At 40.7% G+C, this 27,755-nt stretch overlaps 1 protein-coding gene across 1 annotated transcript in view; it reads left to right on the top strand.

Annotated features, from left to right (window-relative positions):
* Positions 1-3,188: 3,188 nt before the first annotated feature.
* PRDM2 (PR/SET domain 2) overlaps positions 3,189-27,755 on the top strand; it is a 103,468-nt gene continuing 78,901 nt past the window's right edge. Inside the window, exons 1-3 of the mRNA XM_082865250.1 lie at positions 3,189-3,276; positions 19,334-19,448; positions 21,110-21,213. Coding sequence (XP_082721376.1) covers positions 3,268-3,276; positions 19,334-19,448; positions 21,110-21,213 — 228 coding nt within the window. The 5' untranslated portion in view covers positions 3,189-3,267. The remainder of the gene's footprint in view (positions 3,277-19,333; positions 19,449-21,109; positions 21,214-27,755) is intronic.

Genomic DNA, 27,755 nt, shown 5'->3' with positions numbered 1-27,755 from the left:
AGATTTGCAATGTTTTTGATTATTGTAAAATATTTTAGATATATAATATGACAATGTTGTGAGTCAAGAGGGAGAAAGAAAAAAAATGAAGGTGTGGTTTTTAGCAATTAGGATTAGAAGTGATAGGAGGATGTAAGCATACAGGGTAATTGTGAACCCTTAAACAAAGGTGTTAAGATCCTCTAGTCTCTGGAAAGAAATGATAGGTGCATTCCTATTTGGACCGAGAAGGAACAGACAGTGTAGAAAGTCAGAGAGAAGATTATTAATATCTGAATTGTATTGTAACTTTTTTACTAAGAAGAAGATTCATTGAGATAAATGGAAGACTAAGATGTTTCCAGTACTTTCATGTTTTAGTTATTCAGTTTTAGATGTCACAGTATCTAAGTGGTTTGGTTTGTGCCTGTGAGCCAGCAACTACAAAACAGGAGGAAAAGGAAGGGAAGATGTTTTAAATAAAGAGGGAAAACAGATGACAAGCAGATGGAAAGAAGGAGGCAGCATCTCAGAAAATGGCAGCTCCATTCTTCCATGTCCTTAGGATAAAAACCCTGGTGTCATCCTTCACTTCCTCTCTTTGTTTCATACATAGTATCGAATCTGGCAGCAAATCCTGGGGACTCTATTTTAAAAATAGATCCAGGATCCAATGACTTCTCATATCTCCTCTGCTACCTGGGCCAAGGCACTATCATCTCTTGCCTATATTGGGGCATTAGCCTCCTAAGAGGTCACCCTACCTGCTTACGGTCTCTTTTTAAATCTAAGTCACACTAGGTCACTTTTGCCACCTTAAGCCTCCCAGTGGCTTTCCATCTCTGGTTGGAAAAGCTATAGCCATTCTGGGGAACAGCGCTTACCTTGCGAAGCCTGTCTTAAATCTGCCTCCCCTGTACCCCTCTCCACTCCGTACCATCACCTCCTGCACTAGGCCTCTCCTCTACTGTGTACAGTCTTACTCCCTTACGATGCTCCTCCCCCATCCCTTCCTGACTCTCAGCTCTTCTCCTTCCAGCTTTTAGCAGATGTCCCTTCTCAGTGAGGCCTTCTCTGACCATACTGATGGATTCACAGGCAGTGAAATAGAGACAGTTGAAAATCCCTGTCTCCCTGTCCTTCGTCTCCATGTGCCTCTCTGTTTTTCTCTAAAGCACTTTCATTGTCTGACTTACTACACATTTTACTTGCTTATTTGTTTACTGTGGTCTCCTTCCTGAGAGGGCAGGGATCCGTGTGCTCACTGTTCAAAAGCAGAGCTTGGCACATAGTAGGTGCAAGGTGAGGCAAGAGTAGAAAGCTGGTGAAATATGGTTAAGAAACCATAGCAGAAACCAACATTCTGATACTGTGGCGGAGTTATCTTAACTTCCTTGAGTTTGTGTCGTTAGTTGAGAGACTAACCTTGTGAAAATTAACAGAGCTGATTTATTTGACGGTAGCACAGTGCCTGCTGGTCTTAGAAGAAGCTTCATAAATGATACTGATGATTCTTGTGAGAAGGAAAGCACAAACCAAGGGAAATGATAAAGCATCTTTCCAAAGATCTTTTCCATTAAAACATTTGCATTTTACTGCAGGTTTTTTCTCAAAGCGAACTCTTCGTGGCCATCGTTAGTAAATCCACCTCTGAAAGTTTAGTGAGAGGGCAGATGAAACCCCTGCCATTTCATTCACTTCTGGAGCCCTAAGGTGTCACGCAAGGTCCTCCTGGTGGAACTGTACGGCTGTCAGTAGGCATTTGGTAGAGGGGGTCGGGCGTGCACGCCTCAGGGGCCACTAATCTCATCACTGTTTGACAAATACACATTTTAAACTTTGTAATGATTTCAAGTCTCATAGAAAAGGATGGATTATGTTCAATAAAGGATGTATATACTAAGGAAGGACATGTTAAAAATATGTGAGAAAGATGCTTAATGTTAAAATTTAAAGGAATGGACTTCATGGGTTAACCACCAGTTTTCTGAAATTGTATTCACTGAGTATTTACTTCATAGAAGTTTATATTTGTATAGCACTGAGCTCTCTGACAAATTCCAAGTTATCAAATACATTCCCTGTGCCAGATATGAATAAAAACTAGTTCAGGTGACCAGGCCCTAGCTTAAATATAGTTCCTTTGTTAAAGGTGATCCAGGTGAGTGTGGTTAAAGAGCGCAAGAAAAAAAAACCCAAAACGATCCATATTAATGAAATGGGGTGAAATGTCAAAGCACTATTCTTTAGGATAGTGGGCAGGCTATCTGCCCAGTGGCAGGTATATTCTCGGGCGAATAATGTCCCTGAATTATACTTTCTTTGGTTTATTAGCAGTTAGAACATGAAGTTACAATGTGAGCAGAGTCTTGTGGGTCTAGGAAGAAAACATAAATATAGGTAAATTCGTGAAGAAATAGAATTATGCTTAATGATGTGTATGTATACATGCTGAAAGCAAGAATATTACAGTGGAAGTGCTACTCTCATGATTTTCATATATTATGAATGACATCAAATGACTTCTAAGAGAGAACGTTGCAGAAAGGACCATCTTCATAGGTTGTTATCTAGAGACAGGTATGTCATTTGCATTTCCAAGAAATGATTTTGTCGTCTTGTTACTATACTCTGAATAAATTGAAGAAAAATTTTAAAGGAATAAGTGTAGGTCTTTCCAAACAGCTTTTATTAAAACATTTGCATTTTACTTCAAAGTTTTCATTCTTTTCCTCAAAGAGAACTCTCCATGGAAATGTTAGTAAATCCACCTTTCTACTTCAGGAACTTGAAAAACACAATAACTATACGTTATTGTGTTTTTCTAATTGTATTTGTATTCAACACAGTATTGATATAAGTAAAAGAAGAACATTTACATTGCATAATAAGTTACTCAGCACTGCTTTGTGTTTCTGTTAACAAAGCTAATTTATTTCTTCTTAGGGATGATTCAGTTCCAAAGCAAAAATTTGATGTCATTCTAATGAGTCTGCTTTCAATTGTAGAGTACAGTGAAGCCTCAGTAAAGAATAGTAAGACATCTATTTTATTGTAGATAATAAATCTGCAAAGTAAGTTCTCAGCATATATTGAAGTTGATCTGGCACGGAGTTGCTTTATGAGTAGCCCTTTGAGCAAACTCTGCAGTTCTGTATGTGGTTTTAAATCACTGTCAATTTGTAGGCAGGTACATATCACAATTGTCTGTTTTTCTTTTTAGGGCTCATGTAATCAAAGAAGTTTCTTTGTTGTGTGTATCTTTTCAGAACACAACAGGAATTGAAAATGAATCAGGTGAGTTTAAAAATAAGAATTTATACAAATACATTACCTAGATGTTAGACCAGTTCTTGATTTTTAAAAGATAGTAACACACACCTTCATTCCTCCCAGATTTTCCTTTCTGTTTCTTAATACCATTCATTAGTTCATCGTTTTCATAGTGTGTGTTTGTTCGTGGAGTGTGCATTGTTTTGGCATGAGTTGGCTTTTCTGTGGAACCCTGAGTAGAGGACTCATTCTTAGGGACCTTAGTTCAGACTTTCTTTTTTTACCTTCCCTGCCACACTCTAGTGTTATTTTTTTGTTTCGAAGCTTATTAAGCTTTCATTTTTAGTACTTTTTATTTTGTAATAACCCATTGGTTGCACAGGGAAAATTGGAAGTTATTTTTAGAGACCAAAACTGAATGGGGAACTTTAAGCTTTCTGTCCTTGAAAAACCCGTTTAGAGGGCTTCCCTGGTGGCACAGTGGTTGAGAGTCCGCCTGCCGATGCGGGGGACACGGGATCGTGCCCCGGTCCAGGAAGATCCCACATGCTGCGGAGCGGCTGGGCCCGTGAGCCATGGCCGCTGAGCCTGCGCGTCTGGAGCCTGTGCTCCGCAACGGGAGAGGCCACAACAGTGAGAGGCCCGCGTACCACAAAAAAAACCCCCCAAAACAAAACAAAACAAAAACCCGTTTAGAATAAAAACAAGAGGGCAGATATTGAAATGTAAGATGTATTTCTCCTTACAGGAGGGTGTGGGGTTACCTGGAGATTAAACAATTCTGTATTTCTGTAGCCTCAAGGGTGTTCTGATAAGTAGAACCAGTTATATAGATTTTATATGTTCTAAAGTAGGATTCTTATTTTCTGGTCTTAATATCATTTCACTTGCAGTTCTAGAAATGTATGGATGTCAGAAACATTCTCTTTTGAAATCTTTATAAAACTCTTTTTTTAAAAATATGAAGGACAGAACTTAAAAGTGTGTAGTCTGTAATTTTTGGTGTTTAGCTTAAAACTATCAGGCTTGAAAACATTTTGTACTCTGAATCAACTGAAACTTCGGACACCTTTTTTTACCATTTACAGGTGCGTCTAACTGGAGCTCACAACTCCAATTTCATTAAGTGACCAAGTTTAATAAATTCAGTCCTGTGTTGGGGTTGAGAGGTGTGAAGTTTTTGGAATGGATTCTTTTGATTTCTTTTCATTACTTTCTTTATCAAAAATTCGTTGATTTTAATGCAGAGGACTATACATCATAAAAATGAATCTGGCAAACACATGGGGCACATGGTTGCTATTATTTTAAAGCTTGCAGATTTACTGACATGCTTTTGAAGGCAAATTATTTTTGAAATGGTGAGATGGGGTAGGGAAAAGAGAACAGAATGGATTTTTCATAGTCACTGTCCTTCAAAGTTATGTGCGGATATATGTCGTAGAGTTCATTTATTTTCCTTTTTTAAGATTGAGTCTTAATGCTGACCTGGTCTCCCCATGGAACTTGCTTTCCTCCTGCCTCGGAGCTGTTGCTAGAAGAGTCTCGATTCTGGAATGGAATGATGGTGAATGCGTCCAAAGTGGAATCTAAATACTGACATCACTTAGGTTACATCACTCTTCAACAGCCACTTACTTCAGGTGGCTAACTGTGCTAAGCTAATAACATTTCATTTCGAATGTATTTAGACCTGTTTGACGCCTCACACTTTCGCTTTAATATTCCATTTGTATCAAAAGAACTTGTGTTTGAAGAAAGTCCGCATGCCATTCAAAAGAGTCGTGGTAATAACCGTTTCTTTTTTTGGCTCTCTTACAATTTGGTTTTGCTCTTGACAAGTTTTAATATCAGATCTACAGAGGACTGCCTTTGATACCAGATGCCAAATATCAGTGGGGAAGTGTCCTCTTATGTTTCTAGTGGCTAGCACATTTTCTGATTTGGGTGTCATTTAAATGCTCTGGTAGCAGTGAAACTTTTATTTGGATTATAAAAATTGTCCCCTTTTTATGAGTAAAATTTTCAGCATCATTAGTTATATTTTTATTATTTGAGGAGTATTAGTCCCATGATATTGAGACCTGATTACTATAGCATGACATACAATCTATGAGTGTTTTTCAGTAATTGTCCCAGTGATTTTTAAAAATTAAGAATTGTTTCAGGACACTTCATGTTTTTCCCTCTTGTATTTATTCTTATTTTCAGCCAGTGAAATTGAGCAGTAAGTGCTTGAAAAGCTTCAAAACAACTACACAAAAACACAGATATTAAAAAAGTTTTAACTTGAACCAGATTGATTTTTAATTAAAATCTTGATGGTGAGTTTAGGGTTAGATTTTTCTCTCTAGGGACTGATCAGCATTGCTTTGGTGAATTGTAGCTGTCAGATCTGTCTCTTATGATTGGTGTAGTTTCTAAGACAATAGCACAGAATCTTTCATTCATACATGCCTGACAGTTGAGTTTTAGGGACCAAAGGATCCCAGGAGTGAGCATACCATATTGTTTACAAGTGAGTCCTTTAGAAGAAACAGCAGAGTCCAAAGCCTCCTGGCATTTTAAACACTGACTGTTGAAGCAGCAGTTTGAACTGCTGTCTTATCAATGTGTTTCAAGTCGTTCCTGGTGTGGCTAGCCGGGCTCTCCCTCCACTCTCAGCCCTGGGCTCCACAGAGCTCCAGACCCACATGCTTTTTGTCCTTCATTCTCTTTCTGTCTGTTCTCAGCACTTAGCCCCTTCTTACTATCTCTTCTCTTTCTAATTTAGAATCCAGCCTTTGCAGCCACTGTATCTCCTCCCCTCACTCTCCATTTTCTTTTCTTTCCACTTTCAAATCACAGATATCCTTTACTTGCTTCATTGTCATTCCACACCCATCCCTATTAACTTGGAGTTGTTCCACTATTCTTCTTATCTTTTCCTAGATTCATCTAGGAGAATCCAGAACTTTATAAATGGCTGTCTCATGGACAGAGAGTTTAGAATGCTTTACTTTATAGAGCATCCAAGGTGAGCAAAGTTCCGTAATGCACATAAGCTCACAGTCCCTTAAAGTAGGTGTTCTAGGGTTTAATGCCACTTGCTGCCTCGTGAGTGCTTAACCAACACGCCAGGCACCGCGATGTGTATTACAGATATATTCTTTCAATTCAGTCTTTTGCAACCACTCTATGGAGAGTAGGTATCATAACTATTTTATGGATGAAGACATTAAGGCCAGAGGCCTGTGATCACTCAAACAGTAAGTGATAGAGCTCTGATTCACTCAGACTCAATCTGAATCTGATTCTGATTCAGGCCAGTCAGATTCCAAAGCCCAGGGGTTCTTGGTCACCATGCTATACTGCTGTACCGGTCAGGATAAGCTGTGTTATGCTGCACTTACAGACGGGCAGCTCCAAAATCTCAGGGTCTTACACAGCAACCATTTATTTCTTGTTCTTGCTGCACATCCAGTGTGGATCTGCTATTTTAGTTGCTTAAGAACCAAGGATGATGGAGGCTTTGTCTCAGTACTTGTTTCTTCTTCTTCTGCTTAACTGGCTAGAGTTACTCCCATGGTTGCATTGAACTTAAAACTCAAGTGGGGAAAGCAGTGCAAACCCATCAGGTGCTTGGGAGGAGAAGAGAACTGTAATATTTAGGTACAGCCCCAGTGATTTTTTTTTTCCTGCTTTATTGAGATATAATTGACATATAGCATTGTGTAAGTTTAAGCCCTAATGGTTTAATACTGCTGTCTTGATTACTAACTTTTAAAGAATCTTTATATAACTCAAATTGTTACTAATATATGAAACTTTCTATCAGTGTAGTAGTTTTATGATTGCAGCATGTCTGTATACTGATCAGTCATCTATGGCAAAGGTCCCCAGCCCCTGGGCGGCAGACCGGAATTGGGCCGCACGGCAGGAGGTGAGTGGTGGGCAAGTGAGCGAAGCTTCATCTGCGGCTCCCCACCGCTCCCCACCACTCCCCACCGCTCCGCATCGCTCCCCACCTCTCCCCATCACTCCCCACCTCTCCCCACCGCTCCCCACCGCTCCGCATCGCTCCCCACTGCTCCCCACCGCTCCCCACTGCTCCCCATTGCTCCCCACTGCTCCCCACCGCTCCCCACCGTTCCCCATTGCTCCCCATTGCTCCCCACTGCTCCCCGTCGCTCCCCATCGCTCACGGTCCCGCCTGAACCACTCTCCCCACCGCCCCCGTGGAAAAAATTGTCTTCCACGAAACTGGTCCCTGGTGCCAAAAAGGTTGGGGACCACTGTTCTGTGGTATTGCCAGTAATCAGTAGCAAAGCAATTTAGTGTTCCAAACTTGTTTTAAAGTTTTACTTACTAAAATAGCAGAAGAAGCTTTTAATCACTGATGCTGCAGATCCAACCCTGAGAATTGTGACAAGCCCTCAGAATAATGGAAAGATCCATATTCCATTACTGTAGCTGTTCGGAATGTTCTCTCATCCCCTCATGCGTCCTGCATAGACTGCATCCCAGTGTGTTGTGGATTCTGCCTGCAGGGAACTAGGTAGGCAAGGGCTCAGCTTTGTAACACAGAGTTTTAGAGGGAGACAGTTAAAAAGCAGGATGACAAGCAAGATAATTTCAGACAGTGAAAAGTGCTGTGAAGACAGTGAAATAAGGTAATGTGATAAAGAATGATGGGTGGAGAGGTTCTCTGGATTACATGGTCAGGGAAGGCTGTTCTGAAGAAGTGATTAATAACAGAACAGAGACTCAAGACATAACTAAGAACCAGATATGTGAAGATCTGGGGAAAGAAATTCTAGGCAGAGTGAACAAACAGTGAGTGCAAAGGCTCTGAGGTGAGAATGAGCTTGCTGGTTCAAGGAACGGAGTGCAGGCCAGGGGCTGGAGTGTGACGAGTATCAGGGACGCTGGACAGGATGAAGTTGGTATGAGGGATGAGGGCCAGATTTATAGGGCCTTTAGGGCCATGAGAAGAAGTTTATCTTTTTTTTTTTTTTTGAGGTACGCCGGCGTCTCACTGCTGTGGCCTCTCCTGCCGCGGAGCACAGGCTCCGGACTTGCAGGCCCAGCGGCCATGGCTCACGGGCCCAGCCGCTCCGTGGCATGTGGGATCCTCCCGGACCGGGGCACGAACCCGTGTCCCCTGCACCGGCAGGCGGGCTCCCAACCACTGCGCCACCAGGGAAGCCCAAGAAGTTTATCTTTTATTCTTCTAAATGCAATGGGAAGCCACTGGACAGAGACATCATCTGATTTCCACTTGTTAGAATATCGTTCTTCCTGTGCTGCAGGGACTGGATTGTTAGGGGCAAGAATGTAATACTATGTTTGTTCACTATTAACACCATATTCGAGGACAGTTTCTTTAGTTGGAAGCTTAATAGACCTGCCAGCTTTTTGAAGGAGGGTACTTTTGAAAGTGTTTTCAGAACTATTTGACTGCTGTTCTTTTGCAGAGATGCTGTATAAGATTTTCTTGTTCTGTGTCCCCATCTGCTTGTTGTTAATTGCAGTCGTACTCATTCCTTAACCAAATACAATTTAATGCTATTTTAGGAAACTGAAGCTTGTTTGATTTTTTTCCTCCGTTGTTTGCCCCCAGAATAGTAACTAAGAGTATTGTTTGCCAGTCTAAACAAAGAAGAATTTGAGTGTTTTAATACTCTCTGATTCTTGGATGTCTTTTGCTGGTGACAACAAGTGCTATGGTGATTAGTATTAGTCTGTTGTAGCAGGGATATGTATCTTAGTGTGAATATACAATGTTGTGTTCTTAATATTAAGGGATGTTGAATCTGATCTCTCCTGTCACCCACTGCTGTTGCTCCCCAGTGTTGGTTTTGATCAAATCGATATTTAAGAAACGAGGAGCTTTAATTAAATAGGTTAAAATTGATGTAGTAATTTATGATCAGTCTTTGGATGAAGTGTATAAAAGGAGTTACTGATATAAATTTAAATGAAATACCAGTAAAGCTTGCTTATTCTCATATTTAAAAAAATAAAGATATTAGGGACTTCCCTGGTGGCGCAGTGGTTAAGAATCCGCCTGCCAATGCAGGGGACATGGGTTCAAGCCCTGGTCCAGGAAGATCCCACATGCTGCGGAGCATCTAAGCCCGTGTGCCACAACTACTGAGCCTGTGCTCTAGATCCCGCGAGCCACAACTACTGAGCCCACGTGCCATAACTACTGAAACCCGCGCGCCTAGAGCCTGTGCTCCGCAACAAGAGAAGCCACTGTAATGAGAAGCCCGCGCACCGCAATGAAGAGTAGTCCCTGCTCGCCACAACTAGAGGAAGCCCACGCACAGCAACAAAGACCTAACGCAGCCAAAAATAAATGAAATAAAATAATTAAAAAAAAAAAAAGAGGGACTCTATTTAGCATCTTGAAAAAAAATAAAAATAAAGACATTAGTATGTGTTGCCTGTGTAAGATGGTACATGCAGCCTTATGTAATAGCAGCCAGTGCCAGTGTGCTGCTACATATTAAACGCAGTGACTGTTTATTTGAGAGTGTGAAGAGAGGGGTGTAGGGAGGAAGTGGAGCAGGCTGGGTCCAGAACACACGTGCCTGGAGCAGAGCGGATGGGGTCAGAGAGGCGTTGGGTCAGACCTGTGGTCATTGTGAGGACCAGAGCGGACTTTGCTCAGGGAGATGGGACACCTTTGGAGGCTTTTGAGCAAAGTAATGCTTGACTTGGGTTAAAGAAAAATCTTGAGAAAAATTTTTTTCTATGGCATTGGTATTTTTGTTCTTTATTTTCTCAGAGCATTAATGTCTCATTTTAGCACGATTTAAAGCGGAGGGAATAGGATTCATTTACTTATTTTACTTTAAAAATCAACTTTGAGGTATAATTTATGTGTAATGAAATACAGTCATTCGAAGTGTTGAGTTTTGACAAATGTCTACACTCATGTAACTACCATCACTGTCAAGATATAGGACATTTCCATCACCCTCAAAAGTTCCTTCTTGCTGTTCTGCAGTTAGTCCTCCCCCGAGCCCCTACCCCAGGCAACCACTGATCTGCTCTCTGTCCCTATGGTTTGGTTTTTCCCATTCTAGAATTTCAGGTAAATGGAATCATATAGTATGTGCTCCTTTGTGTTTATCTCCTTTTGGTCAGCGTATGTTTTTGAGAGTCATCCATTTGTTGTGCATATTAGTGGTTTATTCCTTTTACAGGAAATATTTTATGGGAGACCATCTGACCATCTAGATAAACCTGTTCATAATCATATTTCTAAAGATTTGGTGAAACTGTGGGATGGCTACTATCTTTCGTTTTAGGTATCTCCCCTGCTTTTTTTCTAATCCTAAAAATATATATGGTGTAAAAAGTCAAAAGCACTTTTGCTGTTGTAGCATATTATTAATATAGAATTATATTTTTTGTAGGTAACTATAAATACAAATTTGACACTAAAGACATTTTTAAAAAAGCCTTCCAACTAAGGTGATTCCAATCTGTTGTTATTACTTAAACCTCAACTAGTGAGTGTATAGTTTAGGAAACTAATGCATTGAATAATGATGGCCCTTAAATCTCATTTTGAATCATGTATTTTACTAGGTAAATTAGCAATTTTTATAAAATCCAGGACATTGTCTTTCCGAATGAAAATATTAGATTATTTCTGAAATTTGAAAAAAGAAATTAGTAACTTGAATAGCATTTCCTTACATAACTGTGGAAGGAACTGTGGCAGAAGTCTTACATTTTTTGTTGTTCTGATTTTAATGCTTTGGTAGAGAAGGTTCGAGGGGGGTTTAGCTCTGCCTCACCTTTGGTGTCTTGTGACTCACATTCCCCTCCAGCTGTGTAAACTTGGGCAAGTCACTTGCCTTCTTGGTATTTGTTTCCCACCTGTTAAATAGGGATAATAGCGGTGCCCATTCCATGTGATTGTGGGCAAGAGTAAATGAGCAATAAATGTAAAGCAGTAAGACTAGTGCCCGGCATGTAGGGAACACTAAGTATTGTTATTATCATCTTCAGCCAGTAACCAAGTCTCGATTCTGCCCTGTAAATACCTTCTAATCACTGTTACTGCTTGAGTACAGACCGAGACATTCCTTGTTTACTAAACCTCCTAGTTCATCATCTCACCAACAGTCTGTCTCTCCTCATGGTATCGTTCTCCACGTTGCCTTGAAGTACTATATGTATAGAGCATAAAGCTGACCGTACAGGAAGCCAGAAAAGTGGACAATCCTGCATTGTTTGGAATGTCTTCATGGAGGAACTGGGATGTGAACTTGACCTGGAAGGATGTAGAGGATATTGACTGGTCAGAGGAATTGAGGGTCAGAAGCACCAGTGGTCTGGGTCATTGTAGGTTGTGAGAGCCCCAGAGGAGTAAGAGGACCTAGGCTGGTGAGGGCAGGAAGAGCCAGAGGGTTGTGCCTGTAGGGGCCAGGAAGGAACTTTGAAGAGTAAAATGGGGAGTTTTCTTCCAATAGAATTTTATTTTTTTTTTTAAATCTGTGGGTATAGCAAACAAACTATCTGACTTGAAAGGCTGTAGGTCCACAGTTTGCTGCTTTGGATGAAGGTGGTTTGAGAAGTTGCAACTCAGTCTTGCCAGTAACAGGCTCACTGGGAGGCAACAGAAAGCTCCTTTTCCTGCTCAGCCCCCACTCCATTCCCACCCTGCATCAGAACCTTCTGGACAAGGGGCACGGGTATGTCAGGGTGAGAAAGCTCTCAGGTACCTCATTTTCTTTGCTTCCCTTGAACTGTGAAAGTTTCTAAAACCAGTAGAGGAACTACAGGACTTTATTTAGAATGTTTTTAGAAGAGCTTTGAACCAGATGCTTTATAGGTTGACTAATAGAGAAGGCAGAGCGTTTGGAGAAGTTGAATATGGAATAGACTAGAAGCCAGAAGACTTCGTCACGTCTTGTCACTCCCCTGCCCCAAACCCTGCAGCGCCCCACCGCTCTCCAAAGGCCACCTGGTCTCTGTACCTTGGTCGTGAAGGTTCTGCAGGATCTGGTGGCAGCTGCCTCTGCTTTCTCCCTGGCTCACTCTGACCTGGCCGCAGTGGCCTCTTTTTGTTCCTGAACTTGCCAAGCCCTTTGGTCTCCTCAGGACGTTTCTTTGGAAGACTCAGGCCTTCACACATGGCTCATTCTCATCTTTCAAGTCCAAGTCTCTGTGTCGTCCTCTGTGTCATTCTCTGGGATGCTCTTGCTCCCCCCCCAGCTACCCTAACTAAAGCAGAGTCCCCTCCTTAGCTCTGTCACACCCTTTCTTTCAGTGGTCCCCAAGGGAACACACCGCCAGTCTCCCACGTTAGGCTGTGGGCCGCAGGTGGGCAGGACCCCCTGCCCTCCTTGTTGCTTTCCTAGGTGCCTAGGGTAGCGCTGTGGTGGCACGTGGGACAGAGACTGGGCATTTGTTGGATGGGTGGGGATTGCTGGGCTATTTCAGCTTTAAAGGATGGCGGCGGTGGGCCCTGGAGGGAAGGGATCAGATACAGCAGATTTTGAAGCGTCACCAGCAGCGTTTGACTGTTGACCTCTCTCCCTTCCTTGAACCTTTTCCTGGCCTTTCTGGTACCTCACTGCCTCTGGGCTGTCTTCTTCTAGGCCTCCTCTGCTGCTTTCACTCTGAGATAGTGGTGTCCTGAGGGCTCGTCCTCACTCTTCTCTTGCTCTCCAATCTCATCCACTCCCCTGGACTCCGTTACCAGTCGAGCCGTATCCACTTACAGCCGTCTGTGCGCCTGGACCTCTTGACATTGATTGCCAGACACTTGTTTATTTGACTGTTCACTGCAACCACTGCTCTGAGCTACGCATCCTGTGCTGGGCTCCGGGGGCAGGGCGAGTGAAACAGACCTGCCCTGTGTGTCTGGGACCTCGGCTTTGCCTCTGGTGGAGAGGCCATCAAACAGGACAACCCATCAGTGCGTCAGGGTGCAGCGTGCAGTGAGAGGCGAGAGCGTGGGAAGCTGGCCTGATGGGGACCCTTGCCCGGTAGGACAGTGGAGACAGGCTTCCTCTGGGTAGGGCAGGGGCCTGGAGCACCGACACACGCTGGCTCCCTTAGGAGTCCTCAGGCCTTGATGGGGTCGCAGTCCCACCATCTGGGGCTTAAAGCAAAGGGTAGGAACTCTGTTCTCCTTGTCCATCCTTGCAGGACCCCGACAGGCATCGACGATAAGTTGTTGCCTTTAATATTTTGAAGCCACTTAACTCAGTTTGTTCTAGTCTGTTTTACTTGTTCTCCTTTGGTGATTAGCAATGAAACTTAAAAAAACCGAACAAACCCTTGTGCCTATAGGGGAGCACCCCCTCCAGTTGGGCTCAGGAAGCTTGGCATGGGGGGAGGCGGGGGGGCACAAATATGTGGGTCCAGCCTCTTCCCTCGCTCCTCGCATCACCACACTCTCCTGTTCTCTGCCTCTCAGTCCTGAGATGGGAGGTACCGGAAGGTCAGGGGTGGTCTTCCTCAGTCCAGCCATTCTCAAGCTTTTTGTTTACGTGGATTATGTGTTTGGATATTTACCATGAAATTGAAACAAATTTTAAAACTTTGGGGGTGGAATAATTATATATACACAGGAAATTGCAAAAGTAGTAGAGTCCTGTACGGTCCTCTGCACTCACCTTCCCCGGATGGTAACGTCTAGTACGATATCAGTACCACGGAATCCACTTGGTACAGTGATGTTAGTCAGACTACAGCCCTTATTCATGACTCAGAAAAGTTAAAGCACAAGATTAAACAATCACACATTCCATTAGCCAGTGGCACGATGACATCAGCACATGTCAGAGCCTCCAGAGAACTCCCCTGTACACATCTGAGAGTGAAAAAGGCAGATAACGTCTTATTATTATTATAAAAATGGCTCTGACCTTGTGGACCCTCGAAAGGGACTTCCCAGGCACCACCGGATTATAGTGCGCGACCCCACTGGTTTAGTAGTTAAAAGGTGGACTCCTGTCTGTTAAATTCCTGTCTGGAATTTACCTGGGCTCCACTATTTTATGTAATTTGGGAAAGTAACTTGACAGGGCTACTCTAAGACTTGGTATTTGGGATTCCTTCTCCTGAAGCATGACTGTCTGGGTTTGAATCCTACCTCTGTCACTTACTAGCTGTGAGTATAGGCAGGTTTCAGCTTCATCTGTAAAATGGGGTTATAAAAGAACCCACAACCAGCATGATAGTGTAAAGATTAAATGAGGTGCTGTAGAAAGAGCTTGGAATAGTGTCTGATTAGTATCCTGAATACTCCATCAGCGTTAGCTCTGATTATGGTGAGGATTCGGTGAGGTGATGTGCAGAAAGTGCTTGTTAGCACAGAGCTTGGCCCAGAGGAAGGTGTGAGAGTCATGTTCCCTGAGCTCCCCATTGTCCAGCATGGGAAGGTCATCCTCGGCCAGAGGAAGAGTATTGCAGGAAAGCGTAGAAGGACCTTTAAGAGGCTCCACAGCAAGGTCAAAACTGGAGATTCCAAATACCTGTAAGTTTTCTTGTGTTAGGAAGCAGAATAAGAGTTCCTCTGCTGGCGAGCCTCTTGAGAAGGGAGCCTGGGTCAGCTGCATTAACCGTAGTATCTTCACCACCAGCACATGCCAGCCCGGAGCAGGCACTTGGGAAGTGTTTGTTAGTGATTGAATGATGGACAACTTGTGGCCATTAGTTGGGGGAGAGAGGGGATATTGACTTTCTTTAACTTTGAGGTAGGAAGTTGGAGCCATGGAATTAAGGAGGTCAATTAACAGTTAATAACTAACTTACTAACTTAAACTTACTATGTTAAATTTAATACGTTAAATTTAATACATACCAATCCAGATCAGTTCACTGATACTTGTTTCATTAAGTAGGGAATTAAAGAGTTCTTACGTTTTCTATTATATAACAGGAAAGTAGAGAAGCCCTCGTAGCTTCGCCCGTGCTTATCACAGTGGTCAGTGTCAGAAACCCTTGAAATGGGAATGTGCCTTTATTCTGGGACAGCAGGGGTGGGGTGCTGGGAGGCCGTTGGCCCCTCTGGAAAGAGGAGCAGCCAGGGTTCCTTCCTGGAGTGTGCAGCCTGGCCTCCGGCTGCTTACCTTCTACCCCTCTCATTCTGTGTGGTTCACGGTTCTCCAATGGCATCACCCCCCGCCCCCCCCCCCCCCCAACACAGCGCTGGCCGCTCTTCTCTTCTCCGCTCTGCTGTGGACATATTGGTCTCATTGCCTGTCTGTTCTCTGAACACACCACACTTATTCCTAACTCAGCAAGGTCCTTTCCTGACCTGTTTATCCTGCATATTGTCACAAGATTCCCTTCCTACTTCTAGAGAGGTCTTCCTTAAGCCCTCTGTCTAAAATAGCACCCTGCCCCTTCTCCCATCACTGTGTCCCCTTCTTGTGCTTGATTTCTCTTCAGAGCATCAATAAGTACCAAGCACTGTCTGTCTTCTTCACTAGAGTAATAACATTGTTAAGGCATATGTGATGCTTAAAACATTGCCTGGCCCACAGAAGGGACTCAGAAATCTTTTAACTAGACGTTACAGTTTCTTTTAGACAAAATCAACCTAAGAAGTATTCCCAGGATTGTGATTCTTTAGTGTGAGCACCAAGATGACTCTGTTTAGAGTATGGTATTACATCTAATACTATCTGTCTATCTATCTATCTATCTATCTATCTATCTAATACTATATATATATATATGTATGGTATTAGATGTATATATATATATATATATAAAAGTGATTATGTGTGTATGTATATGAAAGAGATCCCAGTTTATGAGTGTGTTGGGAAGAGAAATTTTCTTTTAAATATTCTTTTGTTCCAAAGGTTTACTTGTAAACTGGTTGCTTGGAATTGAGAGCATATCACATTTTCTAAAAAAGGATCCTTACATTGACCCAGAAATACCTACCTCAAATTCAAGAAATTCAGGCACTCATAGAGAAAATGCTTTCAGATAGACGACTCTGCTATTTCATTTTTTCCTAGCTTTCTTTTTTCTAAAAAAGGTTTAAGTTAACTTGCAAGAATCATTTATTCATTCAAGTACTTAAGTGACAACAAACATTTCAAGTCTGTTGCTGAGCACTGGGAATGCAACATGGAGTAAGGTGGACACAATCTGTCTTCCCTGCAGTCTGACGGGGGAGGTGCATTAAACACATAATTATACAAGTAATTATTTAAAATTGTGGTAAGAGCTATGAAGGAAAAATAGGGAAGGGGGGGAGAGGGTGGTTCTGTTTAGGCAAGCCGTCCTACCATCTTCTACTTCTGATTCCCTGAAGATGTTCCATGCAGTTTGCAGCCACAGCCACTGCAGTGGCGATTGCAACAGCCGGAGAGGTGAGAGGAAGGCCCTGGAGCTGGCCAGTGTCTGGACTGAGGTCCTCCGGTTTCAGTTGAGTCCCTTTGGAGTGTCAAGGGTACGGAAATAAACAGGAAAAAAAGCTTTCCTCTACTAACTAAAGGAGCCCAAATTAAAAATAATGGTTTTGCTGAAAGCAAGTAAATACATGTGTGGGGACTTTCCTTATTTCTTTTTCCTGTGGCACCTCTGCTGAGGTCCTTTATATTCACAGGTGTCTCAGAAATTTTAATATCCATGATCTTCAACTTATCCTCAAGTTACAAATTTCCTGTGGGAATGACCAGTCCTGCCTTAGGTGCCATCTCCTGTTGACATTTCTGGGGAAGTTTGGAGGTTTTAGGACAGAGATTCTCAGATTATATTCCAGCAGAATCTTTTCTTTTTTGAAATCTTTGCTTTATTGAGGTATAATTGACAAATAAAATTGTAAGATGTCTAAAGTGTGTGTACATCGTGGTGGTTTGATATACCTATACGTTGTGAAAGAATTCCTACCATCTAGTTAATTCACATACCCATCACCTTGCATATTTATCTTTTTCTTTTCTTTTTTTTTGGTGAGAACATTTAAGTTCTACTGTCTTAGCAAGTTTCAGTTCTGTAATACATGCTGTCAACCATAGTCACCATGTTTTATATTAGGGCCTCATACCCGATCCAGCAGAATTTTAACATACCCAAATACCACAGTAGTTACAGGCTCGGGCTCTGGGGAGAGACAGACGGAGTCTCAAATCCTGTCCTTGAGCAGCCTGGACCACTTCCCTAAGCCTCAGTTTCCTCCTCTGTGTGTGTGGTGAGGGAGAGGGGAGCTGGGAGGGGGCATTGACAGTGCCTGCCTCTTGGGCTGTTTGGAGTAAGCTTGCACACAAGAGGGTTAGCACAGTGCCTTGCACTGAGGCCTGAGGAAGTTCCTGGTACACATTAAGTCATTAATATTATTGTAATACTGCCTGGAAGTATCAGTTTGAGTTGGCTGACGCACTGTCTTTTCAGAGCTTCTGGGGAGGCTAAGTGGTGTCAAAACCTTTAAAATCTTCGCCTGGGTCCCATCTGAGAAAGGGGAAGAAAATTCCCACTGACTGTGCTAACTGGCCATGTGCTAATAGGACTCATCACTGCGGCTAGTACTTGTTAATATTGTGTAATTTATCCAAGTTAAAAATAATTATTATGTAGCCTAGGATAGCAACTACCAATTTAACACCTTTTCCCTCTTTGGAAAAATTTATTCACGTTTCCGAAATTCCAGTTTATACGTGAAAATTTTTAGAATGAGGGCACTGTATTTAGAAGTGAGAAATTTGTGTGCTAAACTTATTCACGCTTTAGCTAATGAAAAATACCATAAGACCATTTTCTGGACCAGTTTTGATATTCCCATGTCTGGGAAGGCATTGAACTTATGCTTGGTGATACTGTCAGGACCAAGGCATAAATCGAGCAGGATGGAAGTATTTGTGCTTGTGGAGTGTATGCACCGTCACCTTTGCCCTGTCCAGGGAATGAACCCTGGTGCCTCGATGCCCACTTTTGCACATTTCAACTCAGAATAGCACAGTAGACCCTCCTAGTGACATGCTTGTTGCGGCGGGATTTATTTCTCTCGAAGCAGCCTATTGATATGTTTTTTTAAAAACTGAAATGCTAGGAGTACAGAAATTTGGATGATATTCTTTTCTTGGCACAAAACATTCTTAAAAACTACAAGATCTTCATTGTTCTGGGAAAATTAATCTTTTTAGCTTGGAGTTTGCTTTTTCCCTATGTTGGTTTCTTTGAAAGTCCTTGAGAAATGTTTCCCTCTGCAGTGAAATAAAAAACATTCAGACTACAAAACCCATCCTTCTTGGCGGGGTCACGATCTGCACATCAGTTCTTCAGGGTATATGTGGTGCCAGTTAATGGCCACTTGGTTTTCCTTTAATTTGAAAGTTATCTTTAGACTAACAGTCATGTTCTATGAGTTGGCTCAAATCTCCCCTTTCCGTTACCTTACATACATCTATCTAATAGTAATCTTATTTCTTAAGAATTTTGGCATATACTTAGTAATTTCTAAATTCTCTCTTTCTTAGAGACTTTGTGATATTGTGGGGACTTTGCTGTTTAGTTACTTGGTATACAGTCGTACAGTATAACGTTTCCTGGAAAGGTCTCACTTCCATGGAGGGCCCAGAATAAATTGTAGTGTTCTTGCTGGGAATCCTCAAGCCCGTCAAGGGGTTGTTGCTGGAGGGATGAAAGCATGGATGGGATGGGGGTCCGATTGGCTGGCATGGCCTTTACAGCATGTGCCAACAGTGTTCATTTAAGTAGGGAGTGCTGGTTTTTATTTTTTTAATGTCCTTAAATGCTGATGGTAGCCTATGACTTAAAAGTAAGCTTGAGCTGTATTTTGCTGCCAGATTCTGTGGGAGTTTAAAACAATATGGTGCCAGAGATTTACATGTTTTTAAAATGGCCACAGGTGGCTGGAACAAAATAGATTAACACAGACATGCTTGAAGGTTACAGTGGTTTCCTTTGGAGACTCACAGACAACCATCAAAGCCACTTCTCAAACGCTTGACATCATCATCTTGGTCTGGCTTGCCAGCTTTGGGTTTCAGTTACATTTTTGCTTATTTGCTTATTGGGCCAGAAAAAAATCAAAAAGGAGCTGGGTTTTCTTCCTTTTGCTGTTATCCTTCTGCTTCTTCACTTGCAGAACGCTGAGCCTGTGGCAGCCGCCGAGACCCTGGCCGAGGTACCTGAACATGTGCTTCGAGGCCTTCCAGAGGAAGTGAGGCTTTTCCCATCTGCTGTTGACAAGACTCGGGTTGGTGAGCACTGGGGTCAGAGAAGGAGAGGGAAGGGAGGGCAGGCTGTGGCGAGGCTTCCTCTGGGGCTTCTCAGGTAGGGAGCTCACTCTAAAGGCAACACATCTGTACTCTGACTCAGAAGATTATGTTTTCCAGTTAAGAATCCAGGGTGGACATAGATTATAAAATTAAACCAGAAGCACACCTTCACCCATCCACCATCCTCGGTGATTCAGCCTGAGCAGCCCCCTTCCTCCGTGTCTCCCCGGGGCTCTTCTTCCCGTAGGATATATTGCTCCCTCCTCTGATTTCACTGTGATTTGAGTGTGGTTATGCTGTTATATTTATTTCATTATTTTGTATTTCTTTTCACATCTGTGCCTTTCACTGATTGTGAGTGCCTTCGTTTCTTATTTAGCTTATGTCTCCAGTACCTGACGCTCAGTAGATATTTTAGTGAATGATGACATGAGTGTATTCCAGTGCTTCTGGCTGGAATTTCTTGTTGAATACAGCCAAGCTTTTTTGTATTTAGTCTTGTTTTTGTGTCCTAATCTTTAGACAGAAGGCTAAGGAAATAAGTTATAAAAATTAGTCAAAGTACAGTCTTGGAATGTATCATGTTTCTGTCCTGTTTTCTGTTTTTAAAAATGTACTTCTGATATTCCAGTTTATGTGTGTATGTGTATGAATAAATTTTTAATAAATGCTTTTCCTAATTCTCATTGAAAAGTATTCAGTGAGTAATTTGAGCATTTATATTGTATTATTCATGAAAGTAGTTGATTTTATATCTCCACTAATTACTTATTAGCTGGGATAACAAATGGGGTTCATAGCAGACTTACAGGCAGTGGAATTAGTTCATCGTAGCTGGGCAGGACTGGCTGAGACCACAGCCTCCGTCTGTAGGTGAGGTACCTGAGGCCAGAAGGTGACGGAACCTGTTCACAGTAAGAGTCACCCTGGCGCTGGTTCCCTTGACTCCAGGGCATCTCCTGCCATTTTCCTTACTGCTTCTGCATCTTGTTTGTTTGCCTTATGGTCAGTGTGGAGAAAATAGAAGTATCCCTGAGAATACCACACAGCAGCATAAATCTGAGTTGCCTGAAACTCTGAAAAGTGAGTTGTTCAAGTTTTCAGGAAACAGAGAGGAGAGCGTTTTCCACTTTGAGCAAACAAACTTCAAAAATATTTATTCGAAACTATGTTTCTAACCCTTTATAAAAGCAACTTATGTTCATTGGGGACAACTTGAAATCTGTAGAAAAGCAGAAAGAAGAACTTAAAATTTATTTGTAGTTTTGCTACATTCCAATATTTTTTTCTCTTTTAATTGTTGTGATTTTGCTCTTCTCCAAGTGTTTGTGATTATGCTGTCTGGGTAGTTTTACATGTAAAAATTAAAAACAAGCAAATATAAAATAATCTGTCCTACTTATAAAACAGTATAGGTTCTTTGCAGGCTATTAGGAAAATACGGAAGAACATAAAGAAGAAAAATAAATATCCCCATTGAATACTTGATTTAATTTGATCTTGCGTGATCTCGATTAATTTAACATTGTCTTGCTTTTAGGCTGTCTAGCCTTTTAAGTATTTTGTGAAACCGAATTGCTTTTAATGCTTTAGTCTTCAAAATAACCACAATACATTATGAAAATATTGGTTTTATTTTCTAGGTGTCTGGGCCACTAAGCCAATTTTAAAAGGCAAAAAGTTTGGGCCATTTGTTGGTGATAAGAAAAAAAGATCTCAGGTTAAGAATAATGTATACATGTGGGAGGTAAGAAATAATTCTGGTCCTTTGTTTATCAGAGTTCTGTACATTTTTTAAGATATCATTCTATTCTCTTAGAATTTGACATTCTGAAATTAAAATAATCATCTTAATATGTTCTTTAAAATCAAGAATATTTTTGTTAGAGAGAAAATGTGTTTCCTTAGATACAGACTGATTTTACGTTTGTACTTTGAAAGTGCTTGGCTGTCCTCAACAATAAATGTCAGATCTACTTTTTATTTGCCTTGTTCAGGACTTTGCAGCCAGGACTTTGGTCTGCCACTTTACAGGCTTGCAGACAGATACCATAAAAGACACTCCAAGGTGGCCGCAAATACAGCGTTGTTAGGGTCTTCTCCATATTTTAGAAGCTAATCTCTGTGTTGCTGGAACATTCAGAGTTGGACATATTTAGCACATGGTATATTTATATAGTGCTTTGGACTTTCAGAAAGGCTTTCATTCTGTTCATTTCACGTTCTCACAACAGTCCTAGAAGAGAGGGAGTGTTCGCACACTCCGTACTCAGGGAAGCCATCCAGAGCAGAGGGAGCAACTTCTCCTTGTGGGGCCCACGTGTTGCGAGTGTTGTCAGTGCAGAACCAGAACCCACATCTCCTGCCTGGCAGTGCGGCAGTTAAAAATGTTTCATTGGCTTGCCTGGGTTCACATCCCCGCCTTTGTAACTTTGGGCAGGGCACTTAACCTCCGGGCCCTAAAACCCTCAATTTAAAAGTGGGGAGAATAAAAAATAATCTCATTAAGAAAGCTGTAAAGATAAAATATCTTGTTATTGTTTCCCGGAGAGTTGCATGTGAATTCAGCATTTCTGTTGAACTTAATTCAGATCAGGTGCCCACGGGAAGCTCCTCATGTTCTTGTAGAACTCAATGGTGTGACTCCTTTTTAAAGCAAGTGAAATTTTTTGATGGTAAGGAACAGCATTTCTTTCAGATTGTCTTAGATTGAATCACATCTGTTTCATATGTAAACATATAAAAGTCTAAAAATAAGATACGCCTAGGAAATGTCCGGACACTTTCCATCAAGAAGTTCGGTGGCATTTGTCCGTTGGAGGTGTGTTGCTATTTTTCTCAGTGCTACGAACAGTGTTTCTTGCCTTGAAAATTCTGACGGTTTCTCTAAGTAATTTTGAGAGCTTCTTTGAATCCCTTATAATAAATCTAGTGACAGTTAACCCAAGGGGACTTAGGAAATGACCATTTACCAAGGGAGTGATTACTTTGTGCTATTTCACAACTTTTGAGTGAAAAGAGTGCTGTATTTGTAGAAAAACTGCCCAACCAAAAAAAAAAATTACTCAAGATAATGCCTGAACACTTAAAATTGTCTTGACCACAAAATTATGTTCCAAAATAAACAGCATTTGTAATTTTAGAAGTTTCCCAAGTGAAACCAACAAATATGCTCTACCAGGTTAGCGTTAATCCTAGTTAGGATATGTCAGGGAACCAGGAAATGCTTACTCTAGTTCTGTGTGTATCTAAGGTTGAACAAATGTCATTAATAGTAAACCTAAGTTTATGGTACCTGTTTTACTCGACATAACAATTTGATATTGTTGGGCATATTGTATACATTATTAACAGTGCCTTTTGTAAATTAAGCTTCATTTGTATTGAAATTCATACAGAGTATGAATTCATAGTAGCTTGGTGAAAATTATAATGTGGAACCATTATGTATTAGAGATTCGATTTTTCCTATAAACTTGTTAGCATCCCACTGTTAATTTAAGATGCTTCTACTTATATACTGCCACAGTTTGGGAATCCTTATGACGTTGCCAATTCTTGTTAGTCAGGTTTAAACATTTAGTTCTTATCAAGGCTGGCTTTTCCTCCCTGCAATTAAAAAAAAAAAAAACTGGCTGTCATTCAGATAGTTTCAACTCTGAGGTATATAGTCCGTGCAGAAACCTTTAAGGCTTTTGCTGTGTTAAAATAAAAGTAGATATATATGACATACACATGTGGAGGTATGTATTTGGCAAAGTATAGGAAGTGTAAATTATAATGTACATATTTCTTATAAAGAAGAAAATAAAAATCCAGGTAAAATTTAGTGTTTCCCCATTAACTTATTCCAACCTTGGTCTTATCTTCAGAGTTGCAACAGAACGCCCCCAATTAATGTAACAGAAACGGCTTATCATTAAAATCTCATCTTGGCATTTGTTCTTCCCATTAAAGCCCCTTAAGGCCAGTTTATCTTTTAGCAGCCTGGTCTTTTCCCTCAGCTAAAACTCCATTTTAAAGCTAATCTGAGAGAAAGTGTTAAATTGCTTTTCTTGAGCCCTTTATTATCTAACGCAGTCTCAAGTCCTCTAGGTTTTCACTGAAAGCATTCTGTTAAATCAGAAATAACAAGAGAAACAGTAGAGTATCCTCAGGGTGAATGCACAAAACAGTCAGATTCTGGAAAGAGGAGAGCACTCTTTGGTCAGTTCCTGGTGGGGAATTGCTGGCAGGCTAAAGGCTGGACTTCATGTAATACTTCTCTCAACTACCCCCCTCCCCCCGAAAAAAACCAAAAAAACCAAAACGCACACACACGCAGTAAGCAATGTGCAGTATTCTAAAGCCACTTCTGGTAAAAGCCTTTCACATTCACTTCCGTGGGGCTAAAATTGCTTCTGATGAACAGAACTTTTGAATTGTTTGCATGTTTTAATAAGTCCTTTTTTAAAAAAATTAGTCTTTATTTTTTAGAGAGTTTAAGGTTCATAGGAAAATTGAGCAGAAAGTACAAAGAGTTTTGAAATCTCCCCCATGAGCCCTATACACACAACTTCCTCACTATCCACATTTCTACCAGAGTGGGACATTTGTTACAATTGACACACCATTATCACCCAGAGTCCATGGTTTATGTTATGGTCCACTTTTGGTGTCGTACCTTCTAATAAGTCCTTTTTAAATTATAAAGGTAATACATGCTCAACTGTAAAATAATATAAACAATACAGAAAACTATAAACAAGAAAGTAAAAATCACCAGTGAACATCATGGTGTGCATTCTTTTAGGTCTGCTTCTCTGTCCTGTTTTTTTTTTCTCTCACACACACTGGTACGTATACAAACACCATATATAGACATTTCATACAGTTGAGATCAAACAGTATATGTATGCAATGTTGTAACGTGCTTTTTTCTCTTAATATGTTATGGATGTGTCCATGTCAAATGCTTATCTACATCATTATTTCTTATATAGTACCTAGAATTCCATTGTATCCTTCCACTGTTTAACCAGTGGACATTTAAGTAGCTTTAATCTTTTCATGATATTAACAATTCTTCGGGAGGGAAGGATTGGGAGTTTGGGATTAGCAGATGCTAGTATAGGATGGATAAACAACAAGGTCCTACTGTAAAGCACAGGGAACTATATTCAATATCCTGTGATAAACCATAAGAGAAAAGAATATGAAAAAGAATACATAGATATGTATAACTGAATCACTTTGCTGTACAGCAGAAAACACAGCATTGTAAATCAACTATACTTCAATAAAATTTAAAAAAACAAACAATTCTTCAAAGTATGAAACTCACCGTATATACATTTTTGTTCACTTGTCTGGTTATCTTCTTAAGATAAATTCCTAGAAGTGTAATTGTTAAGTCAAAAGTTATGTACATTTTAATTTTTGGTAAATTTTCCTAACAGGCCTCCAAACGGATTGTACTAATTTATATAGCTACCAAGAGTAAATATTCCTTCCTATTCTTTTTTTGTTTTTCGGCCGTGCCAGACGGCATGTGGGATTTTAGTTCCCCGACCAGGGATTGAACCTGTGCCCCCTTCAGTGGAAGCGTGGAGTCCTAACCACTGGACTTCCGGGGAAGTCCCTTCCTAGCTCTTTAAAACCAGTACTGTTAATGTTTTTAATAGTTTCTTCCCCCCATTCTTATAGATGAAAACTGATAGTTCACTGCTTCCATTTGCATGTTATTCATTTAGGCAACAAATTTTGAGTCGGGTGGATGGAGGGAAGAAGTAGAATTGCATTTCAGCTAAAATTGATAGAGAAATTATTTCTCTATAATGAGAAGACTTTAAGTTTTTCAGAAGTGAAAACAAACTTTTTATCATTCACACTGTTATGATCAGATATTAACAAGTACATTTCATAATCTTTGCTATCTCAGCTCTTCTAATTTCAAATTATTTCTAATTTAAAAATGGAGGCAAGAAGATATGAGACTAGAGAAGTCAATCAGCTGATTCTACAGAACCTTTTTTCAGAAAGTACCACTCAGCTCTTACTGCTCCTTTCCAGCCTCTAAACCATGCCTAGTATGCTAGCAAAAGACCTAGATCACTAGGGAAATCCAACCTGCCACCTGTTTTTTTACAGTCCGAGAGCTAAGAATGGATTTTACGTTTTTAAGTAATTTTAAACAAAGATCACATGTTTTGTGACATATGAAAATTATATGAAACTTAAACTTCAGTTCATTAATAAAGTTTTGTTGGCACTCAGCATTCATTTGTTTACATATTACCTGTGGCTGCTTTTGCCCTGCAGTGGCCAAGTTGAGCAGTTGTGACAGAGACCATAAGGCTTGTAAAACTGAAAATATTTTCTGGCCCTTTACAGAAAGTTTGCTGAGCCCTGGTCTCTGTGTGTGAAAAAGAGAAGCAGTGGGAGTGAGGTCATGTCTGGGGTCTTAGGTTTACTGTGAAGCTGTGTGGTTAATAGGAGTGCAAAGATTTGGAACTTGGTACTTAAAAGTGGGCTAGCCATAGATTTCATTGTCATAGAAACTGCTATACCAATCATATTCTTTCAGGAACTTCAGGAGGGTGAGGACGTTGAAGTGCAGAGAATTAAGCGACCTTTTTGAATGAGTTAACTTGTGCTTAGATTGGCAGCTTGGTATGGTGCAAGAAAAAAATTGTCTTTGAGAGTTTATTTACTTATTTAACCCCTCTTTGTGAATAAGCTCTTACCACGTGCTGGGCACTTTCCTCAATTCTGGAGCACTGAGCTTGGCATATAACATTTGTGGTATTGTATAGACTACTGACAGTACCCCATGGGGATTTTTGTTTGTGGAATAAAAGAATACTAGAAACACCCTAAATCTTTTCACAGATGAGAAATCTGAGATGAGTGCAGGTGACCTGCTTAATGTCTGAAACGGTTGGTTTTGGAGTTAGGTCTAGAGCCCAGATTTCTTGGTTGCCTATTCAGTGCTCTTCCCACCAACAGAGCCTAGAGATTATTCCTCTTCTTTGTGTTGTGGACCCTTTTGAAAATCTCCCCAGAAAATATACAAATGCACATATATACACAACATTTTTTATGTGATTTCTAGGGTTATATGGAATTTTTAAACATCCGTCATCCAGAGTTAGAATTTCTAATTTAACAATGAGTTATTTCATTCATCCTGTGGAGGTTGATTGGGGGCCTACTTTGAACCTGTCAACATTTATTGAGCATCTGTTGTTGTGCGGGTTTCCAGAAATATTTGTGTGGTCGTAGGTATGAAACTTACTCAGAGTAGTTTCAAATGAGGGTCAAGGGTCAGGCAGTGTGGGGTTTTGGTAATGATGGCTCTGGGACTGGGCTTTGCAGGTTTGAGAGGCCCAGCTGTTTACTTTTCAAATTTGTATTTTAGAATCACCTATAGGTTGGCTTATTGTAGTAAAATGTGCTACCACCTATTAGATTTTTTATTTCCCTTATTCTAGAATCTTCAGAATATTTCAGATACAGTGATGCCTTTGAATAGCTCTTAAAAGAAGCCCTGGTTTTCTAAAGCAATCTGAAGAGTGAAGTGGTTGATACCAAAGATCCATTTTTGTCTATAGCTCTTGGAAAGTTACTTCTGTAGGGTGGTGTCTTATGGTCCTTAACAAGCCCTCTGGGCGTCTGATTCTGGAGCTCAAAAACAAATGGAATGTGAACAGACCAAGAAGGTGTAGTGTTTCCTAGGTAGCAGTGTTAATACAATTATTTATAACTTATAAAGACATAATTTTTATTAAATGTTTTCCTTGAAATGCTCTTATTCCAAAAGGTTATCCTTTTTTTTTTTTTTCCTTTATCCTTACTTTTAAATGAGGATAACACGCTCCTCATAGATTTGTTTGGCTACAAATGAGATCATATATATGAAAATACTTGACATGGATGACTCTGGCTAAGTAAATATTAGTTGAACCTGAACATCAAAGAGAAACTCTTGAATGATCATGTAGAGGATAAAGACACTTTTTTAAAAAAAATGGTTGCATATTTAAAGATTACTGATCTTTATTTTTTGCTTAGAATTTCATTCTCTTCTAATGTTAGAGTATGGGCTGTAATTTGAACCAAGAAGTTAGAGTACTGTGTGGGGGGAAGTCCTGGAATCGACTTCTGAATGCACACTGAGTTATTATTTACTTATGGAAATGCATTAGGAGGTAAATGCCATGCAAGTTGGGCTAGTGGAATTGTGAACCTCCTGTCTCCCCTTTACTCCTTTTGTCAGTCTAAACACATGGAAATATAATTAAATGTTGT

This window comes from Leucopleurus acutus, assembly GCF_964270905.1.
Source record: "Leucopleurus acutus genome assembly, chromosome: 2".
NCBI lineage: Eukaryota > Metazoa > Chordata > Mammalia > Artiodactyla > Delphinidae > Leucopleurus > Leucopleurus acutus.
Note: the sequence above shows the minus strand (reverse complement) of the source record. Positions and strands in the feature narration are given on the sequence as shown.